Raw genomic sequence first — 25,885 nt, 5'->3', positions numbered from 1 at the left:
AGTACACACATAACTTGGAACTTATGAGTGTACGTTGAGAATGCACCTTCTCCCCTTTCTATTTTATTTTCATCCCCCTATACATTTTTTATTTTTATTTTGCTCCCTTTCCATAATTATTTATAGCCTTTTGACCATGTTTTTACTCGACTTTTCCCCTCATTGGCAACGATTACTTTGAAGTGTCGGCCGAAAGATACCTCAGTAGTGTTTTTTTTAAATCTTTTTATTTATCTACCCCACCCCCGTTCCATTTTTGTAAAATACCTGCTTTAAAGATCGCGTTGAAGTAAAAGACAAAAGTGTATTCAAAGTGTTTCTTCTTTGTGTTTTTTTTTTGTGTGACTTTTTTTTCTACTTTAGTAATATAACTTAAAATTAAAGAAGTAAATAGAAAAAATACTTCAACAATTGATAATAATGATATTGCGCACAGTACTAGTAAAATGTTTATTAAAATTATGTACTCACAAAGATGTATTTAAAAAATTAATTGAACTTACGCTTGTATAATTTATACATATAGGAAAAGTGTGGCCACCGTCTCTATAAACGAGCGAATAACGAATCTCAGCATTAATTCCAGTATCCGCGTCCTTTGCTTGAACAGTAACAATCTCGTGGTTAATGGGGACATTTTCCTTAACGTCGTACGTCTTGTTATATAGACCATCAGAAAATACGGGGCTGTTATCGTTAGAGTCTAAAATATCCAATACAATGGTTGCTGTCGAGGTTAGACGCGTGGGCTTTGAATCAATTGCTAAAACAATCAATGACATTGTAGAATTCGTCTCACGATCCAGTTTCTTCGCAAGCGTAATTTTGCCTAAAAAGAAGAAAGAAAAAAGATAATATGCACATACAAATGCCCCTTGAGAGAGTGTAACTTTTATAAAAATAAAACTAGTACTTATGGTAGTTAAGTTAGTTATACAACCACCACCCTATCACGTCGCCTTACCATGCATAATACAAATTTTATCGCAATATTACATAATTTACAAAACAATTATAATTGCCCCCTCCGAAGTTGGAGAAATTCTAGTCAGCAACACACCTTGTCTTTGAAAGCAAAGAGAAAATCTTTTAGGACTTAATGTACTTTTTACCTGATTTTTTTCCCTGTTTTCCTCACTTGTCTCCAGCCATATTTCCATCTCATATTTTTCTTCATCTTTATCAACCTCGATTTTAGCTTTGTTGAACGAGGTTCGAAACCAGTCAGCTTACGTTTTCACTTTTTATTTTTTAATTCATCATGATTAATAAATTTGATCTGCACATAGCTATTGTTTAAATTATAAATGCCAAAAATTAAACTTTGGAATAAACCACATAATGCTATGATAGATTTTTTTCTTGGATTTATATATATATATATATATATATATATATATATACATATACAATAAATTAGTCAAAGGTATAGACTTGAGTAGAGGGCAATAGAAAACACAACATAAATTTTAGGGAAGTTGGAATAAAATTCGAGATATTAAAATCAGCTCAATGATTGAATCTTTTGATCAAGCATAACTATTGTTGAGTACGTTGTGAAAATCTAATATATAAACGGCTGTATGTCTGTCTTTCTGTCTGTCTGTCTGTTTCTTTTCATATTTTTAACTCTATCTCCTCTGAAACTAAAAGTCGCAGAGTGGCGCTAGGGACTTCAAATGATTTCATTTTTTACGGGTCGTTCTTTTATGGGTCTTTAGCAGTTAAAATTGTTTTTAAGGGGTCAAAAATGGGTCAAAATTGAAATAACCTTTAAACATTTTGTACATTGATCTTAGTTTATTTATAATCGGTTTATATGCGTGTCACGTTGGTACAGTGGTAACGTCACCGACTTTGAATGCTACAGTTTCGATTCTAGCTGATGGCACCTGAATACTTTTTTTTATTTTTGAAAACACGACTATATAATAATATATACGAAATCTGGACAAATTAAAATATCATATTTAAGCGTATTTTACGCCCTGGGCAAAGCCGGGCGCCCCCCCCCCCACTCAGCATAAAATAAAAAAACAAACAAACATGGCCGGATAAGATAGCTTCCCATGTGTCTTTTGAATTCAATTATTTTTTAGAGGGGGGCGCCTATAAATAATTAAATGTTTTTTTTATTATGTTTTTCGTAGACTTTAGATATTCCCATTTCCTTTTATCTACGTTTTTCTTCACCAAATCCTTTTCCATTTCAAAGAAAAAATTTTCCCAACAGTTTGGCGAGGAACATATATTTGTCTCTGAAGAGTTGTTTTGGGGGATTTCCACTATTCAACGAAACACTTTTATGAAGTATTTAAAAAAATGCATTACGTATTATGACTATGCATTAAATACATATCGGTAATGATAACTAACGGTATACATGCTCTGCAGGTGAAAATTAATTTTTATTGAGCTTAAGTAATTGTGACACTCTGAAAAACTATTTATAGAATACTAGACTACCCGTCGTCCTTTGAAATCTGAGAGAAAAAAATGTTCAAAATAAAAAGTGATTTTGTGTTTTATTGTTCTTGAGAAAACGTTGTTTTTTTTTTTGTGATGAGTGAAAAATAAATCTCAGGCGGTTTCCAGAGCACAACTACGAGCACTAATTAAGTTAAGAAGGCCTCCAGAATACTAATAAACCCAAGTTTCTAACTCTCTCTAGAAGAGACAGTATTTTTAAAGTAAGAACAGAAAAAAGTAAAACTCAAGATACAGTAGGAGCGCTACTAATAGCACTAAATATAGTTATAAATATGGTCATCTATACATTAATAGGATAGCGTGTGTTTTATTTATTTTGTGTGTCACGCTTACATCCGAGTGACTGTCGTTTAATTTTTATGGACTTCTATTTCTTGTAATAAATAATTTTACCAAGAATTCTTCATAAGTTTTGGTTTCGATTTCGATTAAGCTGATGGTACTCCAGTATTTTTTTTTTTATAAATAATTTTATCAAGAATTCTTCATAAATTTTGGTTTTGGTTTCGATTATTGTTGAAGAAACTCAAGTTAAATGTATATATGCATATATTTTTCCGTAAATTTTAGTTTCGGTTTCGATTCAAGCTGATGCACTCAAGCCATATGGATATATTATTTTTACTTTACGACCGGGTAACGCCGGGTGTCCCTCCTAGCTTAGATGATTACTTTTGCAATTTTAACAAAAGAGCTAAAATGATATCAGAGCGTCTTTATTTACGCTGAGCATCTACAGAATTCCAACGTCAATATATTACATATGAATGAGTCCCCCGTGGAATTTCTACAGGCCCCGCTAGTAAATATGATTATGGTTATATATTGTATATTTATGTTTAAATTAGTCTTTTTAGCTCTTATTGTTTGTAAGAAAACCACGTTAAAATAAGTTAAATCACATAAAACTCATCATCTAAGTGAAAAAGTCATTTATTCTTGCCTTTGGTTATGTTGTATATTTAGCAGTCTTTATAAATCGACGGTAAAACCTACATTTATTTTAAGAAAACCTTATTAAAATAAGTTTAAACAGAAAAACTCATTCATCTATGTAAAAACGTAAGCTATTCTTGCCTTTGGTTATAGTTTTATGTTGTATATTTATGCTTAAATCAGTCTTTATAACTCGGCGGAGTTGCGACATTAAATATTTTCTGTTGATTGTTTATTGGTCATTTTGGAATATTCTGTTTTCATTCTAAGGGAATCAGCATGATAACGGTCGATCTGCATCGACCAAACACTGGCTGGTGATAACTAACATATTACTATTATTATTGCTGCTGTGATCTGTATCGATCAAGCAATGGCTGGCGATAACTAATCACGAGTTATCGCGCACAAGCACATATATAAAAAGACTACTTAATTCCTTGATCGCTCGTGGGTGATAACTATGGTTAGGTCAACAGCATATTCTTTTCATTATTTTGACACTCGAGTGTGTATCCGTTGCTATCTTATATGCTTTTATACAGAGTGATGTGGTTCTCGGTTGATTAACTGTGTCTAACTGTGTAGGATATATACTCGAGAGTCAAGACAATGAAAAGAATATGCTGTTGTCATAGCCCTAGTGATAAAATAACATACCTGTTTTTTCATCAATTCGAAACTGTTCATAGTTCTCCTCGAATCGATAAGTGACACTGTCGTTTTTGTCCACGTCTGTGGCAATCACACTGGTTAATGTTGAATTGATGGAAAGGTTTTCATTCGGTGAAAGTGTGATGTTACCATGTAAAAACTCCGGAGGGTTATCATTAACATCCAGAATCCTAATTACTTGTTCACCTGAAATATAAAAATAATCCAAGAAAAGAAAAAAGGATCTCAATTTGCCTCAGTATTGTTTACACATATATAATCTATCTATATGTCTATAAAAGTGAAAATATGTGTTTGTGTGTGTGCGTGCATTTCCCTACCAAATTACTCTGTCAATTTTCAGTCTACAGACTCGAGATTTGACTAGGGATATTCAGATTTGGGCAAATCTTTTTAATCGGTTTTCGGACAGAAATTTGGCTGTCAAGGAGTCAAAGTTCAACGAATCATATAATTCACTTCATGTACGACGACGTTGCGTAGACATTTGTCTGCTGTCGCTTCTGTGAATTTATGTTCACGCGCTGTGAGAGTATCTTTGACAGGAAGAATTCTGACATTAATCCACGCGCCAGGTCTGAAAAAAAAACGGGAAATTTAAGGACTGGAGGATGATGTATTTGATTTTATATTGTAATAAGTGGGGGTGCCCGGTGTTGCCCGAGTGTTTGGAGGTGTATGTTGAGCAAAAAACAAAAAGAAAATGTTGTAGTAGGCGGGCAAGCTCGAACCCGTGCCGTGAAACAGGAAAAGAATGTGAAAAACAAAATGTGATGTCTTTGCTGTTGTGCCCATCGCCAAACCTGAAGTGACGAAGGTTTAAATTAACGCTAGTCAATGGAAAAGAGAGGGTGACTTTCGAAAATATCGGCAAAAAAAAGTGACCCATCCCTGTAGAAAATTGCACAGTTAAAGGCGAAGGAATTAATGTTTTTGGTTTTGGGCCAATGTTTCGATATTTGTCGTCCGATGTGTCGAGCTTCAAAACGATACCGATCTCGTAAAAATCCGTCGCATCTGTCGAAAGTTTTAGGCAGACATACATACATACATACATACATACATATATACATTTAAACAGACAGGTGAGATTTATATTATAGATGACTTGTTCCGATATAGATATTTTAATATCTAATCAACAAAATCCTAATATTAACCTATTAGGTAGTCTAATATTTAATTAAGAAAAGGGGAGACAAAAATGTGTTGCGAAGACGATACCTTTTGAACTTTGTTTTTTTCCAACTGCGTTCAAGTCGCTCACTTCTATTCCCAAGGAAATTAATTCGGCCGTTTCTCGATCCAACTTCTCATTCACGAAAATTTCACCTGTAATCGCGTTTATACGAAAATAATCCTGTAATATAAATAATATACGAATAAATAATTACAAAGACAAATATATGCACATAAATAAACATGCGTACACGCGCGCGCGCACACACACACACACACACACGCACATATATATATAAGGTTGATGCAAAAACAATATAGTTTTGTCACATATGTTACTTTTATATATGATTTCTGGATTAATTCATTGATATATATATATAGCCGCGTTATATATCATTTTTGCGTTTTTCGCTCTATCAAATCGTGCTATTCGTAACCGTTCTCCATCTATTTATTCATTTTTTGCGGGTTTTCGACAGCATGGACAAACTTCAAATCCTCACGATTTTTTGTCCCAGTTCAAATGAGGCCGAAAATCTGCCGAGACAGCTCGTGATATCAATGATGCGTTTGGCTCAGGAGCCACTAACGAACGTGTGGCACAACCGTGCTTCAAGAAATTTCGCAATGGCGACGAGAACCTCGAAGATGAAGACGGTCGCGGTCGGCCGACTGCGGTTGACAACGAACATTTGAAAGCCTTAATTGAAGCCGATCCTCGCAAAACCACACGAGAAGTTGCTGTTGACTTCAAGGTCGACCACTCAATAGTCGTTCGCCATTTAATGCAAATAGTTGGATAAATGGGTGCCGCATGATTTGAACGATAATAAAAAAAAATCGTCGTTTTGAGGTGTCTTCTACGCTCCTTCTGTGCAACAAAAACGACCCATTTTTCGGGCAGACTGATGTGTGATGAGACGTGAATCCTCCACGACAACATGCGATGTTTGGTACAGAGGTCGGATGCCGGAACGGTTCCACAACACTTTCCGAAGCCGAAATTACACCAAAAAAGGTTATGGTAACTGTTTGGTAGTCTGCAGCTGGTCTCCTTCATCACAGGCTCTTGAATGCCGGGTGAAACGATTACGGCGAAAAAGTACTACCGACAAATTGACGAAATGCAGCAGAAGCTCCAACGTATGTGCCCAAGATTGGTTCATATGAAGGACCAATTCCCCTCCATGAAAACGCTCGCCCGCATGTTGCTCAACTGATCCTGCAGAAGTTGAACGAATTGGGATACGAGACTCTGCCGCATCCTTCATATTCACCGGATCTCTCGCCTACCGATTATCACTTTTTCAAGCATCTCGACAACTTCCTGCGCGAAAAATGCTTCAAAAGCCGAGATGATGCCGAATTAGCCTTCAATGACTTCATCGCTGCCAAAACTTCGGATTTCTATGCTAATGAGATAAATAAACTTGTTTCTTGTTGGCATAAATGTGTTGATTCTAATGGTTCTTATTTCGATTACTAATGTTTATAATACAAGGAGTTAGATCTTTTGAAGTTAAACTTCACAAATGACATTATTTTTGCACCAACCTAATATATATATATATATATATATATATATATATATATATATATATATATATATATATATATGTTATGTTTTAAAGTTCATGTTATGAGAAAAGTAAGGATAAACGTCTTAAGAGTGTTCATGGAAGTAAGAGATCTTTGAAGTTCATGTATGTGATCATGTTGTGAGATATGGAGACATTAACAGATGTATATAAAGAGAGAGTGAGAGTTTATAAATGAGAGAGATTGCATATAAATACATTTTGAGAAGGTGCTTTCATATCTAGATAGACAGACCGATAGGTTGGCATTTATGCCGATGGATTGACAGGTTGGCATTTATGCTTTGACAGTTCGTATGAACGGGAGTGTTTTTATAACATAAATAGAACGACACATATACTTTCTAAACATATTTTTTAGATGATGAATTTCGGATAGTTCTTGTATATAAATTGACAATACCTTTTTCATGTAATGATGGACACAGGAGACGGTAGTTATAAAAACATGATGAGCATTTATTCTTCCCTTGACCGGTCAATGGCTTTGCATTCAGGAATTCAAAGGTTCTTTCTTTACATATTTTTCTGTTTAAATCCCTCTCGCTTCCAGAGCCCAAGGTTCGAACTGAATCTTCTCTTCCCTGGTCAAACTCTTGTCTGACTCTAACTCTCTGCCTCCCTTTTTCTGACTTCTCTAACTAACTAACTCTCACTTCCTATATTGAGAAATCCATGCATGTCCGGCCAACGTGACCGCAATTCACGTGCCAGCAACATGCGCGACCTGCACGTTTCCGAGCATTCTGATTTCCCATTTTTCTTTGTTGTTTTCACAAAGGAATTCAACCTACATATCTAATTCATTTAACCCATATTTTATCATCCACATTCTTTCTAATAATGAATAGTTTATTTATTATTTATTTCATCAGAATCAACAATTTACTGGACATTCCATTTAAACCTATTGTTCTTTAAAACTTATCTCTAGGGTTCGATTCTCGTTTTCTCTCATTTTATTTTCATTTTAACTAAATCTCTCTATTTTTATACTTACGTGAAAAGGGGACAGCCCTTATGATGTAACACACACACACACACACACACATATATATATATATATATATATATATATATATATATATATATATATACATATGGATCTCTTAGAATTGCATAGGATCAGCAACAAATCAGATCGACAGGGAATAGCTATTTCAATAATGACCTAGACTCTGTTGATTTTGGTGCCGAGAGAAAAGCCTCTGTCCACAATACAACGCAGATGGAGATCAAAAACACCCTACGCAATGCTTCTCTTCTGAGAAGTTATTTCGTAGAAGTACGAATAAACCAATTACCAAAAACACTTACCACTTTAGATGCTTTGTTAACAGACATCCCTTTCCCATCAATTTGAATATTTTGTGAATAAATGCGATATTGAAGTCTGGGATTGAGATCGGCGTCGGTAGCATTGATCGTTATGACCGAACTGTTGACTGTCGTGTCCTCATATATTTCAATAGTATTAGACTTTTGCAACTTTGGTATTTCATCATTTACGTCGGTGACTGTGATGTTCAGGAACGCTGAGTCGCTACCCAATGGAGTTCCACGGTCGATGGCTTCCACTTTAAAAAAATAATGCTCACGATTTTCCCTATCTAATTTGCCAAGGATATAAAGGGAACCGTTCAAAGCGTTGATGCGAAACTTTTCAGTTCGATTGAGCAAGTTGTAAGTGATTTCATTGTTGATTTTATCTCGATCAGCGTCCTTCGCTGACACATTTCCAACATTATAACCTGAAAGGAGAGAAAAAAAATGATAAAATAAATTATTTTTTGAGAGACTCCTTTCGTTTAAAAATCATCATAAAAAAGCCCAATTAATATTTAACGAGAATACAAATTTCTGAGGTTTTTTTTAAAGATGAAGATTGATTATTCGTATTATTTAGATTCTTCAGTCTACCGTTCTAATCTTAAATGATATTTTCACAACGTTTCGGTCGATGTAACCTTCGTTTTTCCTTTGCAAGGACACGTGTCGTAGTGGATAAAGTATTTGGTAAATTCAGTTGTAAAGTTACACTATTGAAGAGGTTGAAGGTGCAATCCTCAGTGCGGGCGAAATTCAAAATACAGTTGCGAATTATTTAGGATGGCTGACAGGATGATAACATACTACCCCCGTAGATTAAATAAAGGGTTCCGTTCGAAATTCCGTGCAAATCCCCGAGTTATACAGAAAGATTTTCGAGTTCGACAATAAACACCTGAAGGTTGGAGATTACATCAACCGAAATATTGCGAAAATAACACTCAAGGTGAGAACAGTAGTCCGAAGAATCCAAATAATGCGAAAAATATTCACTGATTAAAAACCTACGATAAAAGTAGGAAAAAAAAAGAAACAAACAAAATCCAACCCGATAGAACAACAAGCATAATTTTTTTTTAAATATGAAAAAAAATAACATAATAAAAGTTCCGTGCAGATTCACGAGTTCGGCAAAAAAAGATTCCTGAGTTCGACATGATGCATCTGAAGAAGGTCGAATGTTACATCGACCGAAACGCTGTGAAAATAATACTGAGGATGGAAGAGTAGGCGAAAGAATCCAAATAATACGAAGAACACCAATCATGAGACTGAATACCTAACAACGTAAGGATAAACCAAAATCTTATCTTACTTCTCCATATTGTATGAAGTATTCCTGAAGTTATACCAAGGAAATGTCAATAGCTTAAAGACTATTATTTGATCAGACTGACATTTACTCTTATCAAAAGAGGACCAGTAAATTGGAAACATCAGAATTTGAAATTCCGTTAAATTTCGATCTTGACCGATTTTTCAAGATCAAGGCTATATTAGACGCAGGACTTCATTGGCTACAATATGGGCTATGTACCGCGTCTCTCTGAAGTTTTCGCCCAAAATGTGACTTTCAATCTTTCCGTGACCTTGTGCTTCGAACTAGACGTATTTAAATTGTATGTTCTAAATTCGACGTTGACCGATATTTTGACCAAGTTGATGACGTTAGGTCAAGCGTTGTGAACAATCGGCTATACACAAATAAACTCGACTGAAAAACATAACCTCATTGGTAAACGTAACAACCAATGCATTTAACGAAATTAAATTAACTGCACTTGTTATAGGAAGAGTAAAATTATATATATATATATATATATATATATATATATATATATATATATATATATATATATATAACTTTTCAATTTGTCTTTACATAATGCTTATTTCACTGGTAAATTATATATATATATATATATATATATATACACACACACACACTGTACTTTGGAGTAATTGCGCCAATCCGGGGTAATTGCGCCAACTAGCTAAAAGTGCTCTGTTAGCAACCACGCATATACACAGCACTTTTTTAGTAAGCGCAATTACCCCAAATTACGGTATGTTTATATATATATATATATATATATATATATATATATATATATATATATATATATATATATATATATATATATATATAATTTGTAGTCATCGACATACAGGCTTGCATCGTTGCATCACAACTCATCAGCGGTGCTAGACTAGCACCTCTCCCAAGCTAAGGATTGAACCTAGAATCGTCGTGTTGACAGTCGGCAGTTCTACCACTGCCCGCAAATAACCTCGCCGAATGTCTATTTTAAACAAATATCCGTCCACCACTTTTATAGTGCTCAAACCGCCTGTTTATAAACAAACAGCGAGCTTCGCATTTTTTAGCGGGTGAGATTATTTACGACAGTGCTCTACCCAAAGATATATATATATATATATATATATATATATATATATATATATATATATATATATATATATATATATATATATAAAGACAATGCGGGGAAAGACCGGAATTATGAAAGTAAAGAAAGAAAAACAAACAAATGTAGACGGGTGTGCTTGAGTAGAGGAGTGTCTAGCCTTTATTCGTCTATCATTCCTCACCTCAATGTATAATTAGTTCTTTTCCACCATCTTGAATCCACTTTTGTCTTTTGAAAAAGAGAGGTCACTTTCTCTCGGAATTAATCAAAGTTCCATACCATCCCCGGACTTTACATACACCGGAAATACCAGCAACTTGGTTATAAATAATTATACATTGAGATGAGTAATGATAGACGAATAAAGGCTAGACACTCCTCTACTCAAGCACACCGGTCTACATTTGTTTGTTTTTCTTTCTTTACTTTCATAATTCCGGTCTTTCCCCGCATTATCTTCGGCTTTAAAAAACAAAAAAAATAATTCTATATATTTCTTTACCAACAATGCTTCAAGCAAACTACTACCTACTCATATATATATATATATATATATATATATATATATATATATATATATATATATATATATATATGTATACAGGGTGTCCCAAAAGAAACTGACGGATTTTAAATTTGATTACCTTCCTCAATATTTAAGTTATGTTTACCAATTTTCATTAAATGAGTCTCTCCGTGATTTTTGGAGATATATTAATATATCAAAGTCTACTTATTCTTATTTTATTTACACAACTTAATCTAGGGTATGTTTTTCACAAGGTCTAATTTTAGTTATGAAAAAGGATGTTACTCAAATGTCCACCAATTCCGATTACTTCACCCGCCGTTACTCTACACCATACTGTACATGTTCGAGAGAGAGTGTAATTTCCGTTATGCTGTTGCGTGGAGATGTTCTGATCCCTAAATTCTGCAATTGTACTTATTTATAAACCCATTCACATGAAAATGGGCCTCATCGAATAAAATAAGGTTTTTGAGAAAGTTTGGATCCCCATTGGCCAAATCTTGGAATTGAATGGCGTATCCCAGCATTTTTTTTTTCGGGATCGTTTGGCTGAAGCTCTTGCACCAATTGAATTTTATATGGAAATTTGCTCTCTTCATGAAGCATTTTGTGAAAATATGATTGAGAGACCCCAATTTGACTTGATCTCCTTCTTACTGATGTGCATGGATCCTCGGCCACACTCTGCTAATCTATGACGATTCTCATCACTTCTTGCCGTACGGGGTCTACCAGATTAAGGGGGTGTCATATACAGACCCTCGCTCATGATATCGAGCCACCATAGCTTTTATTGCATTGGGAGTAGGGGAATTTCTTGTGTTGAAGTTTCGTCGAAATTCTCTTTTAGTGTCTGATATTGACATACTCATCCGAAAATACGACTCTACGATAAATATCCGCTCCTCGGTAGTGTAACGACTCGTAATGACTATGGAAGGATTACTCTAGATGATCTGAAAAAATGAAAGAAAAATATAAAAACTTACGAAAGTTATGAATTTTTTAACTATCAGCTTCTTTTGGGAGACCCTGTATTAATTCCCGGGAAAGAGGTTAAGGTGATTAGGAATGAGAGATATAAACAACTGCACTTTAAGGAACGTTTAGAACCCTTAAAATCTCTCTGTGGAATGTATGACAGCGGATTCATGCCTAACATTCAGTAAGGTGACCAATTTTAGCTCGAACAAAATTCTAAAGATTGAGAAAAAAATGTAGCAAAAGAAGACTCTTGTAGTCTGTTTCAATTATTATCTGGTATGATCTCATTTTCATTTGTCTACTTCGGCCCACTTCCTAGCCACTTTCTGTCTTAATAAATCTTTTCTTACTTTTTCGTCATCCCCAGCTACAAGAAAAGATGGCCTGAATGCTGAAAGAAAGCGGACATATCGAATTTGTTTGATCGCTATCTTCCCATTTACTGTTACCGTCCTCCATTATATTGTAGATATATTATATTACGCCTTTTTTGTAATTCTGGTATTGTTTTTTGTTTTTGTTTTATTTTTTTGTTAGTTTTATTTTACGAATCCAACATTATTAACTAGGCAATATTTTCTAATTCTTTTGACAAGTGTAAAATAATAGAACCGACATGATTTAGAAAACAGTGCTCTCCAATATCGATGTACCATACATGAAGAGGCATTAAACTTTGGTAGGTTGAACTGATTTCCTCCGTAGGAGAAAGTTCTATGGGAATATGAAATTCACAAGCGGTCCCCAATCATATGTATATCCTCATCAAGAGATATAATAACGCTAAATTTTTGCAACTTTTGCAATGAGATGTTGACGTCCTCCTACATAATGTGTGCTCTTGTTATTGCGTGACTGATATGAAAAGATAACAAGAAATAGAAAATAGAGAAACAATTTTTCAGTTATTCAATACGGCTACTCCTACGAAACACAACTATTAAAACTCCTGATTTAACCAATAACAGTCATTACAGACAACCATACGAACGTATTTTGCAATTGCGCCATTCAATTAGTCCACCCATTGTCATTTAAGTAATCCAGCGCTTTTGCACATGTGCGCTTCCGCTAGTGAAAAACCGAAAAACAAAAAAACAAACAAACCAAACCCTTTTTTTATACATAGTTTGCGCAGGGTTCAAGTGCTGTTTTTACTTTTATAGTAATTTCTTTTGTCGTTCATGATTGATCGTGACTCTCACGTGGTTGTTAACATCTGGTTACATCTGTTTAGTAAGACGAACAAAACTATTCATTCAAAATGGCCACCCATTTGGTACTGACAAAACGCAATGTTGCTTAAGTTTGGTGATCTAACAAAGAACCAGTGTGTCAACGAGATTATGTCGTACGATATAACGATGTAGCAATCAGGAAGTGGTGATAAAAAAAACAAATATGTGACAGAAAGAAGGGAATAGTAAAAATATCTTGGGCTTTTGTTTGTGAAGTTAGCAAACATATTTTAGAAGTCTTTTCTTGTCTTTCATTAATGGGAAAAGGGTGGAGGAGTCTATGTTATGCATTAAACTATGTTGCTAATACTGTGTGTTGCTAATATTGTGTGATGCTAATACTGTGTGATGCTGATACTGTGTGATATCAATATTGCGTGAAACCAATATTGTGTGATACTAATATTGTGTGATGATAACTGTGTGATATAATTATTGTGTGATACTAATTCTGTGTGATGTTAATATTGTGTGATGTTAATATTATGTGATATTAATATTGTGTGATACTAATACTGTGTGATGTTAATATTGTGTGATATTAATATTGTGTGAAACTAATACTGTGTGATACTAATATTGTGTGATACTAATATTCTGTGATATTAATATTGTGTGATGTTAATATTGTGTGATATTAATATTGTGTGATGTTAATATTGTGTGATGTTAATATTGCGTGAGGTTCATATTGTGTGATGTTAATATTGTGTGATGTTAACATTGTGTGATGTTAATATTGTGTGATATTAATATTGTGTTATTTTAATAATGTGTGATATAAATATTGTGTGATACTAATATTGTGTGATGTTAATATTGTGTGATGTTTATATTGTGTGATGTTACTATTGTATGATGTTTATATTGTGTGATGTTTATATTGTGTGATGTAAATATTGTGTGATATTAATATTGTGTGATGTTAATATTGTGTGATGCTAATATTGTGTGATACTAATATTATGTAATACTAATATGGTGTGATGATAATATTGTGTGATATTTATATTGTGTGATATTAATATTGTGTGATGTTATATTAATATAGTGTGATGTTAATATTGTGTGATGTTAATATTGTGTGATACTAATATTGTGTGATTTTAATATTGTGTGATGTTAATATTGTGTGATGTTAATATTGTGTGGTTTTAATATTGTGTGATATTAATATTGTGTGATGTTAATATTGTGTGATGTTAATATTGTGTGATGTTAATATGGTGTGGTTTTAATATTGTGTGATATTAATATTGTGTGATGTTAATATTGTGTGATGTTAATATTGTGTGATATTAATATTGTGTGATGTTAATATTGTGTGATGTTAATAGTGTGTGATGTTAATATTGTGTGATGTAAATATTGTGTGATGTAAATATTGTGTGATACTAATATTGTGTGTTATTAATATTGTGTGATATTAATATTGTGTGATGTTAATATTGTGTGATATTAATATTGTGTGATATTAATATTGTGTGATGTTAATATTGTGTGATATTAATATTGTGTGATGTTAATATTGTGTGATATAAATATTGTGTTATGTTAATAGTGTGTGATGTTAATATTGTGTGATATTAATATTGTGTGATGTATATATTGTGTGATGTTAATATTGTGGGGTATTAATATTGTGTGATACTAATATTGTTTGATACTAATATTGTGTGATGTTAATATTGTGTGATGTTAATATTGTGTGATATTAATATTGTGTGATGTTAATATTGTGTGATACTAATATTGTGTGATGTTAATATTTTGTGATGTTAATATTGTGTGATACTAATATTGTGTTATGTTAATATTGTGTGATACTAATATTGTGTGATGTTAATATTGTCTGATGGTTACCTGTGTTACACTATTATTGTGTAATACAAATATTGTGTAACGCTAATATTGTATGATGCTAATGCTGTATGATACCAATATTGTGTGATACTAATACTGTGTGATACTAATGTTGAGTGGTGGTTAACTGTGTGATACTATTATTGGGTGATGCTTATATAGTGTAATACTAATATTGTGTGATACTAATATTATGGGATGGTTAACTCTGTGATACTAATATTGAGTGATGCTAATACTGTGTAATACTTATATTGTGTGATACTAATATTATGGGATGGTTAACTCTGTGATACTAATATTGTTTGATGCTAATACTGTGGGATGTTAATATTGTTTGATACTAATATTGTGTGATTCTAATGTTGTATGATGCTTATATTGTGTGATGCTAATATTGTATGATACTAAGATTGTGAAATGCTAATAGTGTGTTATTCCACTACTAAGCAATAATGTTATTGCATGGTTGCTATGAAGAGATGACGAGAAAGAGAAAAGAGAGAAAACAATTTGTCCGTTATTAAATACAGCTACTCCTACGAAACACAATTATGAAAACTACTGCTTGAACCAATAACAGTCATTGCAGACAACCATGCGAACGTATTTTGCAGTTGCATCATTCAATTAGAGTTTGTACTTTGTCGTTTAAGTAATCCTGCGCTTTTGCACATGTGCGTTTTAGCCAGTGAACAATCCAGAAAATAAATCAACAAACCAAAGCTTTTTTTTATACATACGTTTCGCGAGGGAGGGGCGACTTCACGTACGGTTCTTATTTTTATATAACATCTTTTGTCGTTCATGATTTGCCGTGACTCTCTTGTGATTGTTGGCCTCTGGTCACCTCTGTTTAGTAAGACGAACAAAACTATTCATGCATGGAAACACAATGGAGACTTGATCACTTTCAAAGGTTTTATTGAGAGAGAGAATAGTTATTTATGAAATGAGAAACCAATGTCTAATTAACCAATTACTTCTTAACTTGGTTTTCTAACTTAGTCTTAAGGATTGAGAGACGCAGACGGGTAAAATATCAAGGTAACACTCACTTAGATTATCTCCACATTGTTAGACACATCTTGTTTGAATCGCTCACGACAAAAGACTGGCTTTTAAAAAATACTTTTGTTTCTTTCATCAAAGGCGTGACGCCATCACCTATATTCCAACACCTGCATTTTTAGCGCGTTTTCTCTAGGTTAGCTAACCTTTGACTCCCACCCCCGTTTTATCACACCAGCTGCAGCACGGTATATTTCCGTTTGCCGCCAGATTTTATTGACATAATTAGCTTTAGGACAGATTTTTGTTCGCTATTTTCTTCTTTGTTTTGTGTTCTTAAAATTTTTATTGAGATTTTATTCTGTTATTTTTTTCATATAGTTTTAATTTTATACTGAGTTTATGTTTGTTGTTTTATTGGGTTTGCTTTTGTTTATTTCTTTTTTTTTAACTTTTATTGTGATTTTTTAATCGGTGAATGTGTTTCGCATTATTTTTCACAACGTTTCAGTCGATGTATCTCCGACTTTCAGGCTTATATTGTCGAACTCGAGAATCTTTCTGTCGAACTCAAGAATCTTTCTGTAGAACTCGGAAATTTTCACGGAATTTCGAACGAACTCTTATTTAATCTATGGGGTGGAGTATGTTCTTGTTCTGTCAGCCATGACTGAGTAGAAGTACTTAGTGTTTCACAATTGCATTTTGTAGTGTTACCCGCACTGAGAATTGAACTTTCAATATCCAGAAGAGTGTAATTTTTACAATTGAATTACCAAGTACTTTATCCACTACGCCATGGATCCTTGTGGATGTTTTGTCGTGTTCGACATTTTCTATTTTTTGTTTGTTTGTTTGTTTGTTTGCTGATTTCATATTTTAGTGTTGGCTTTTATTCCCAAGGTTCTCTGGATAAAAAAATTGTAATTGAAAGGTTTTAAAGAAATTATGTAACAAACAAACCGCTTGTTTTTGTTTCTTTTTGCTTTTAACAGCTAAATATATTCTAACTATAAATATTCGACGGTGTTTATATTCATCTATTCGTCTTAATGCATGCAATAGACACTATTAAGAGGACGTCAAGATCACAACGTGCAGAGCCTAGATTGAACCATGAATAAATATTCTAATTTTATTGTCGTGACTAATATAAGCAATGGTACATCTTGATTATGCATCTAGGTGAGTCGTCAATTATCTGATGGCTTCATATATACTCAACCAATAACTCAGTCTTATTTTTTGTTTGTTTGTTTGTTTGTTTTTACGGAAATGCGTGAAGCCTATAAATGTAAGGAGCTAACAAGAACGAACAATGATTATTGCAAACACAGGAGATGCCTATTGACCTTAGTCTTGAAAAGACGAAGGTTAACGTTAGGGTGGAAACAGTCAGCAGAATGAGAATTCTACAAGCCTGCTGTTCTTGGAATAATAAGGCTACTGAAAAAAGAAAACTGTATTACAATGAGGTATTAAAACTGCGAATTGATGAAGACCACTAGACCAACAAATCAAATGATCTTGAAATAAAAGAAATAGGAAATATATCAGATAATTTTGAAGAACGCATGTCATAATCGTATTTATGGAAAAGACTGAGACTAGCAATATTAGGTCAGTAAGAGAGAGGCTGCAATGAAGAAGAAAGAGATGGGGCTAATTAAACAAATTTCTCAGTCGAGAATCACATACCGCACAAAATGACATTTCAAACTGTTAATTCCAATATTGGAGAAACCGAAGCTGTTGAGTAATCCTTGACTTTTAGCCCTCTCCATTGTACAAGAACATACGCCCAATTTTCTTTCTCTGTTCTGATATTTAAAAGTGCTTAATTGTGTTTTGGTTGCCTGTAGCTCTACACAACAATGAAGATTTATACTTACCGTTATGCACATCCTCAGACACGTTGAAGTAGTAAATTTGCTGAGAAAATACAGGGGAATTATCATTTGCGTCCTGAAAAGTATAAAATAAAACCAATTGATGTTTCTTTATTATGCCTATTTGAGCCGGTGTGATTTTAATTAAAACTACCACTTCAAATACAAACAACAAAACAAATAAATGAAAATAAACATATATATATATATATATATATATATATATATATACATATATATACATATATATATGCATATATATATATATACATATATATATATATATATATATATATATATATATATATATATATACTAGCAAAAGTATCAGTCGTTGACTGGGTTCAAAAACAGCCTACAGAAAATGGACTCTGATTTATGAAAGTATGATAGGTTATGAAAAGGAAGGGTTGTAAATTTGGATGTAATTTAGGGGTATCAAAACCAAAGCAAAATATGATGAAAGTAAAACTAAAATAGATAAACCCCATAATTTATTATACCATACCTGTTCACACTGAAACACTTATCACAATATTCTGTGGATCTATATTAAAAAACCTTGTTAAACTTTGCGACATATTTCCATTCTATGGAGGTCAGGAGCGAACGAACACCCCATAATTTTATTATACCATATTTCTTCAAACTGAAACATAATTATCAAAGTATACTTACGCAGATAGATATGAAAAGTCTTTATTAAAGTTTGTGCCTATTTCCATTCTATGGAGGCCAGGCGCGAACGCAGACCCCACAATTTTATTATACCATCCCTATTTAAGTTAAAACATACTTATCAAAGTATTCTTATGTACATCTATATCAAAAACACTTTTAAACGTTTTTTTTTTATTTTCATACTTTGTGGACCAGGCGCAAACGCAGACCCCACAATTTTAATGAACCACTGTTCTGTCAGATCAAACATACCCATTCCTGTGTCTCGATACATCTTCTATCATTATATGTAATCAGTTTTTTAAAAATAGTCAACCATATAGGAGCCTATTCGTGACCAGACACACACACATTCAGCTTTATATTATATATATATATATATATAAATATATATATATATATATATATATACATATATATATATATATATATATATATATATATATATATATATATATAGCAATTATGAGGGAAAGACAAGTTTAGATATTCATGATTAAAAGCAAAAATTGGAGGCCAGCTGACCGGTTCCGCCCACACTCTTACGGAGCTCAATGGATGGATTTATTTTTTTAAAAGGCGAGATGAGCCCAAGAGCTCTATACCTTTTTAAATACGTTTAAAGTAAAGTGTGCTAACGGGGAGAAAAAACCAAGGAGACGATATATATCTAAAATGAACCTCCGTATAATCAATGTATAATTATAGAATCTATCGTTGTATGTTTATCATACATAGGTTTATTTTGGATATATATCGTTTCCTGTATTTTTAATTTTTTTTCTCCCCGTTAGCACGTTTTATTTTAAACGTATTTTATAGGTATATTTTTCCTCTTGGATGCATCTCGTGTTTTTAAAATTAAATACATCCCTCGGATCCAGCTCTAGAAGGATGAAGGCAAAACCGATCAACTGACCTAGTATATATTTATTACACGTAAACCATCACTCATGGAATGTGAGAACTAAATGACAAAATAAAAGAAGCACGAGTTACCAGGGTCTACTTTCTACTCTCCTTTTTGCAACAATTGTAATTAAGGAGTATAAATGAGAAAAAGAAGACAAAAAAGATCAGGGACAACTCGGCTTGTTTACCGGTCGCACGGCACTATAGTTTACCAAATCATGTATATATTTTTAATTTTCAATTCAATTTAACAAATTTGAAAACATAAAACAAACAGTTGCTACACAGAGAAAAGTGTTCAGAAATATACACAGAAGAGAATACAGTGTCTCGGTACGTTTCCAATTTCGCATTGAATTGCTGCCTCATTGGTGCATTTACTGAAGTCCATTCTGGAAGTTCCAGAGGTTCTGATTTAGAAACAGGCTCTCGTCCAATTTCATTGCAGTATATATATGGGATGTCCCAAAAAGACGTATATAATTCTTTGAATCGTCATAACTCGTTCAATGTACTATATGACTTATAAACAAGATTGATAAAAGAAGAATAATTTAAAAATACTGGCAGTTTTTATTCATGTAAAAACTGCGAAACAATGCGAAAATACTGGAAAGCTGTGAAATTCTGCTACAGATATCCCAATATAAACGCATATACTAAACACTGGATAAGACAGATGGATTGGGGATGTAGCCTTTGGTATATGTAACTATTTGACAAGATCTAGCATGAAACTCTTCTCATAAAATATAATTTGTATAGTATTACTGTACGAATACTTAATATAATCAGATCTTGTTTATCAAAAAACAAAAAACAAAAACAAAAACAAAACAAAACAAAAAACGTCCAGGTGATTCCTGGTAGCCGAAAATCTAAGAAACATGTAATTCATGCGAATGTGCCTCAAGGGTTCATCTGTGGGTCTTTATCTTTTCTGATTTTTATAGCTGAGATTCCTGATTAATTTGTGTCCGAATTGAATCTATTTGCCGCTGACTACACGCTGTATTCTCCGCTCTCCGCATATGCTAAGACGAACGCGCACATATCTAAGGCAATAGATGATTCTTTAAATGATGACTTACAGTCTTTAGTTGGAGAGGGATATAAGTGAATGGTAAAATGTAAAGCTACAAGATAAAACTTTTTTAAAAAATAGAATCACATTGACCCACCGATTCTCGCTAGATCACCCAAGTTAAGCAACGATAACGAGGTTATTACAAGATACATGACCAGTTGGGGATACTAAGCGCTGTATGCATTGTGTCAGGACATATAAATTTCCAGATTATCTGGGGTGTACCTTTAAAACCACTGGGGGAGATTCACCTTCACAATTCGTTAAGATGTGTATCTAGGAGAAAGAAAATTAAGTTTGAGAGTAAAATGTTCAAGATTTTATTCTCCATTAATTCGAAGAAACGCATAGAAGTTATTCCAACGTGACATGAGGATATTATGTCGTTCAAGAAACTATAACAACATATTCGAAATAACACAATATTCGAAATAACACATTAGTCGAAGCACAGATAAGATCATCGCGACATGACTATGAAGCAACTGCGATTACATATAAGTTCAACAGCAACAGCAGCAGCGACACCTCGCGGTTTACGAGTTTGAATATCTTTGGTTTATAAGCTCAGTGCTAATTGGTGCAAGCATTCAACATCCCTTCTGGTTTGCTGAATCGTATCTTAGGCGTACTGAATACGTAACAGAGTTGATAAAAAGGTTTAACACATGGCTACTCTCTCTCTCTCTCCTCTCTCTCTCTCTCTCTCTCTCTCTTTCCTTGGTCAGGACACGGTAACGACAACAACTCTATATGGCTTGGGACAATCACCAAACTTCTCTCTTGGGGCACGACAGAACCCCCTCTCCTTTGGGCCTTTGACTCTTGGTTCGACTTCGACAAGGAGGTAAATAATCCATCATGGCTACCGCCAGATCCTGGCTTTAACAAATGTGTACGATGCACATGCATAAACTTTTTTCTCCTCAAACAAGACTTTCTAACCTTTTTGCCTTATTCTATTACTAACTCTCGACTCTTTTCCATTCCTCTTTTATTAACACGTTAACGAAGATGATTCAATAAATTTGTTTGAAATGTTTCACTGAGACTTTTTCTTTCGAACTCTACAACTACACACTGACCCATACCTTAAATAGGCCCTGTCGGTGGGGCATTAGAATACGCCGACTGCGCCCTGCAGAGGGTAAACGTCCCTCAATGGGGGTCCTGAATATGACCTTAAACTATATCCAGTGGTGAGGCCCCCAGCTTGTGGGCTTTGGGGAGTGTGGAGCCACCCTTTAATTACCATTGCTCCCAGGTCCACTCTGACCCGGAGTGGTAGTACCTGTTAGGGTCCCAACTATGAGTTAAATAGAAGCCGACGCGAAAACAACAAATATACTCTATTAAAAAGAATTTTTCTTCAAAATCTTTGGATTCGACATTAAATAACCCGAAAAGGGTTGGTATGCCGTAAAACAAAAACAACCAACCAACCAAATACCTTAAATAGTGGAGTTTCTCAAATGATATTAACTCAGTTGACCACACTAAGCTTGATACTCCACCCGGCAGTTACTATTTTCTTTAAGCTATTTTTGGTGTGTGTGTGTGTGTGTGTGTGTGTGTGTGTGTGTGTGTGTGTGTGTGTTATCAGTAGCGCAATAATAAGAGAATATTCTTTTCGTTATTTTGATTCTCGAGTATATATCAGTTAATAGTTTATGTTTTTAGAAAGGGTGATGTGGTTCTCGGTTGATTAACTGTGTCTAACTGTGTCGGTTATATACTCGAGAGTCAAAATAATGATAAGAGCATTCTCGTGTCACAACCGTAGTTATCAGTTTTTCCTTTAGGCCCGATCAGTTTATTTAGTATTTTTTCTTATTACTTCTTTGAAAAGACAAGTTTTTAAAAAGTTATTCTTAATACGAAAGTGTGTGTGTGTGTTTGTGTGTGTGTTATTAGTTTTGCCTACACAACCGATAATTCAAAATGATCCAATAAAGTTGTTTAAAATGTTAGAGTGAGACCTTGTTTTTCTATTCTACACCTGGAGCAGATCGGGCAGCTTTGTTAGATTTAAATATTTTACGAAATCTCAGTTATTAACACTTAATGGAAACTGTATACTTTAGACAGAATAACATTAAAGAAAAAGATGATGAGCAAAATTTTTATTTCATAATCCGAAGTTTAAATTAAATGTCTGGCTGCTTACCGTTTCTATCATGTTGATATGATCTAGAAAGAAGGCATCACACGCCAATCATAGTGAATGTTATTAGTTTTGCCTACACAACCTATCATTTAAATTACTAATTATTTACTATTACAGTTTTAAATACAGGTTTAAAAAAGAATATGTACGTGTGTACTACAATGTCTTTTTTTCTCTGGATTTTATGCCATAAAAACGAGCTTGTGAGCGAAATCGTCGCTAACTTTAAATTAAGATGGACACTTTTTTTTGTGAATGTCAACCCATAATAAACCAAACCATTTTTTCTTCAAATTCACCCATTAACATAACGTCATTGATTTCAACTGAAAAAATAAAACTTTACATATTACGTATACTTCGCTGTTTTTCAACCAGTATAAATGCGCTTTTTCCTATTTTAGGCGACTTTTATTTTGTGAAATGATTTTTATATGAACACGATAATGTCCGTAATTTTAAATGGACATAAACACGTTTTTCCTTAAATATGACAATTTATTTATTTTCATAATACACCAATAATATCGCGAATCAGTTTTTGTGAAGATCTCTAAATCCCACAATAGAATGAAGAGATCATCTGTTATTTCAGTTTTGTTATTTAAGCAATGCGGTTTTGTGGATAAACCCCGTTGGATACGAGACAAAGCAAACAGAATAAATGATAATATTGAAATATTTCAATAATTTTCGATTATAAAATTATTTATGTACCAATGTAATATGTCGAAACAGGATTGTATCGTGGTTGTTATGTAACCAGATGTATGAGAAGATGCTAATTAGGTAGAGTTAGTCCCCTTGAAAAGTATTAATTCCTAAAGCAGTTAGTTTTGGGTCTCTCTTTATTATTTACCAATTATTTTAACGTTGCTTGGTCGTAAAAAAATTGTGACAACAGGAGGGGAGGCGGACGTTGCTCTATCGTAAAATCTGCTTAAATATGATAAATTGTGATAACGGTGGGGAGCGGTATCCGGTCGTAAAGTATGTTTAAATATGCCATTTTAATTTATACAGGAAAAAAAATTTGGACAACCGAGGGGGGGGTAGCAGTCGTTAAATTCGCTGAAGTATGGTATTTTGATGTATAAAAAAATGTGCTTTGGGTACCATCAGCCGGAATTGAAACCGAAAGTAAAAATAAAAACAGATGAATTACAATGTTTGCATGGGATAAAGTTCTAAATATAACTAAGTGAAAAAAGGTTATAAACTGTTAAAAAAATGTTTAAAAATATAAACTAAAAACTACTTAAATGTGATATTCGTTGAAAACAGACTCGAATACATAAAAGACAAGTACTTAGTTGGTCCGTAAGAGCATTTTTACCTAATGTTATAAGCTTCATTAAAAAGTCGTCGAAACATTTCACTCTGCAATTCGTCAGTTTCTTTTTTGTTATTAATATTTTTGTGTTGGTTTTAGCGTCCCAAATTGTCGTATGCAATAATGAATTAAAGAAGTTTTAAACTGTTACAAATATAAAAATGAAAGAAAGTCTGTTCTTTGGTTGTTGTCTTAATTAAAGAATCGTAATTTGATTAGAATTATTTGTTTCTTTTAAATAAACATTAAACCCTCAGTTGATAAACCGCTGATAAAAAAAAATCGAAATAAGAAAATTGTTTTTTGTTTTAATATGATTCATTCCCAGTAAATAGTAAAAATTATAAAACAACCTTGTTTAAATGCAAAAGAAAACGTCCACTGGTAGTCATGCGCGAGCCTCCAAACAAATGGTTATGAAATAACCTTCTAATCCATTCGGTCATAGCGCTAATCACGATATCACGTTGAAAATTCTTTATTTAAACTAATTCAATCGTCAATGGTTGACGCATGCGCAGCTGTTGAAATAGTTTAGAAAGAGACGATATAAGGTGACCCCTTGAAGTAAAACGAAATTTCTACACGAAATAATTGACCATTTTTTTCTAATTTTTGGATATTATTTGCTGAGGGATTGCTCTTCCTAACGATGTCAACAGGTGCGTGTACGATGTGCATGAAAAAGTTTTTAGCAGACATACGAACATACACTCACCCACAGATGTTTGAGATTTATATAATAGATTTAATTATTTTATATAATAGGGCCCTATTACTACGTTCTAGCGTCCTGCATGAATGCCAGATGCAGGTGAGGGTCTGCTGATATTTAAGTACATACACGAATAAATATTAGTATTATTTGATGAATACCTTTTGTTATTTATTAGTTATTTATGTGTTAGTTTTGTTTGTCATGTGTGAGTATACCAAAATAGTGCAATTGAGTTCCGCTCTATTGTTTATTTTGGAGTTTAAATTTTTATCAGTAATGATTCCTTAATTCCGAGGTTGCCTAAATCCCTTTCAGTAGCTGGTATTCTAACTCGAGGTTTTAATGATAGATGTTTTTGGAGTAAAGACTAATTAAATGATAGATGTTTTTGGAGTAAAGACGTCTTGGTTGTTATGTGTTTTTATGCGTATATGAAATGACATAACTGTTTACGATATAGAACTGACTGCATATCACACAGTGTTTTTAATGAACTAAATAAGTCCGATTGCATAAGCTTGTATTGTTGATAGAGCAATTTGATTGATTGCAGGGGTTATTAGTGTGGTGTCCTATTCTTGGACACTTGTTTTCTCAGTATTGGTTCGCAGTGTGTAAGTTGAATATCTAAATGTTCTCTGCTGATGAGTTTGCGGATGACCAATACGATTCTATCACTAAAATGCGGCAATTGAAATGTGATAGGTGTTAGAGTTTGTGTACTGTGTTTTTTTCCTATATATCCTACGCTAGTGTTTGAAGTCTATAGAGTATCCGTTCTGTCTGAGTACTTGCTGAGAGTGTCTAACAAGGATAATCTTATCTATT

General features: G+C 33.4%; 1 protein-coding gene across 1 annotated transcript in view; it reads right to left on the bottom strand.

Annotated features, from left to right (window-relative positions):
• The window catches only part of LOC145248098 (cadherin-23-like), a 166,900-nt gene that overhangs the window by 91,019 nt on the left and 49,996 nt on the right, over positions 1-25,885 (bottom strand). The window contains exons 11-15 of the mRNA XM_080109887.1: positions 18,163-18,235; positions 8,199-8,632; positions 5,326-5,461; positions 4,087-4,287; positions 504-829 (exon numbers count right to left, since the gene is read on the bottom strand). Coding sequence (XP_079966013.1) covers positions 504-829; positions 4,087-4,287; positions 5,326-5,461; positions 8,199-8,632; positions 18,163-18,235 — 1,170 coding nt within the window. The remainder of the gene's footprint in view (positions 1-503; positions 830-4,086; positions 4,288-5,325; positions 5,462-8,198; positions 8,633-18,162; positions 18,236-25,885) is intronic.

Source organism: Euprymna scolopes, chromosome 26, assembly GCF_053919585.1.
Source record: "Euprymna scolopes isolate OS-2025 chromosome 26, ASM5391958v1, whole genome shotgun sequence".
In the NCBI taxonomy this organism is placed as follows: Eukaryota; Metazoa; Mollusca; class Cephalopoda; order Sepiida; family Sepiolidae; genus Euprymna; species Euprymna scolopes.
This window is presented reverse-complemented; position numbering and strand designations above follow the sequence as displayed.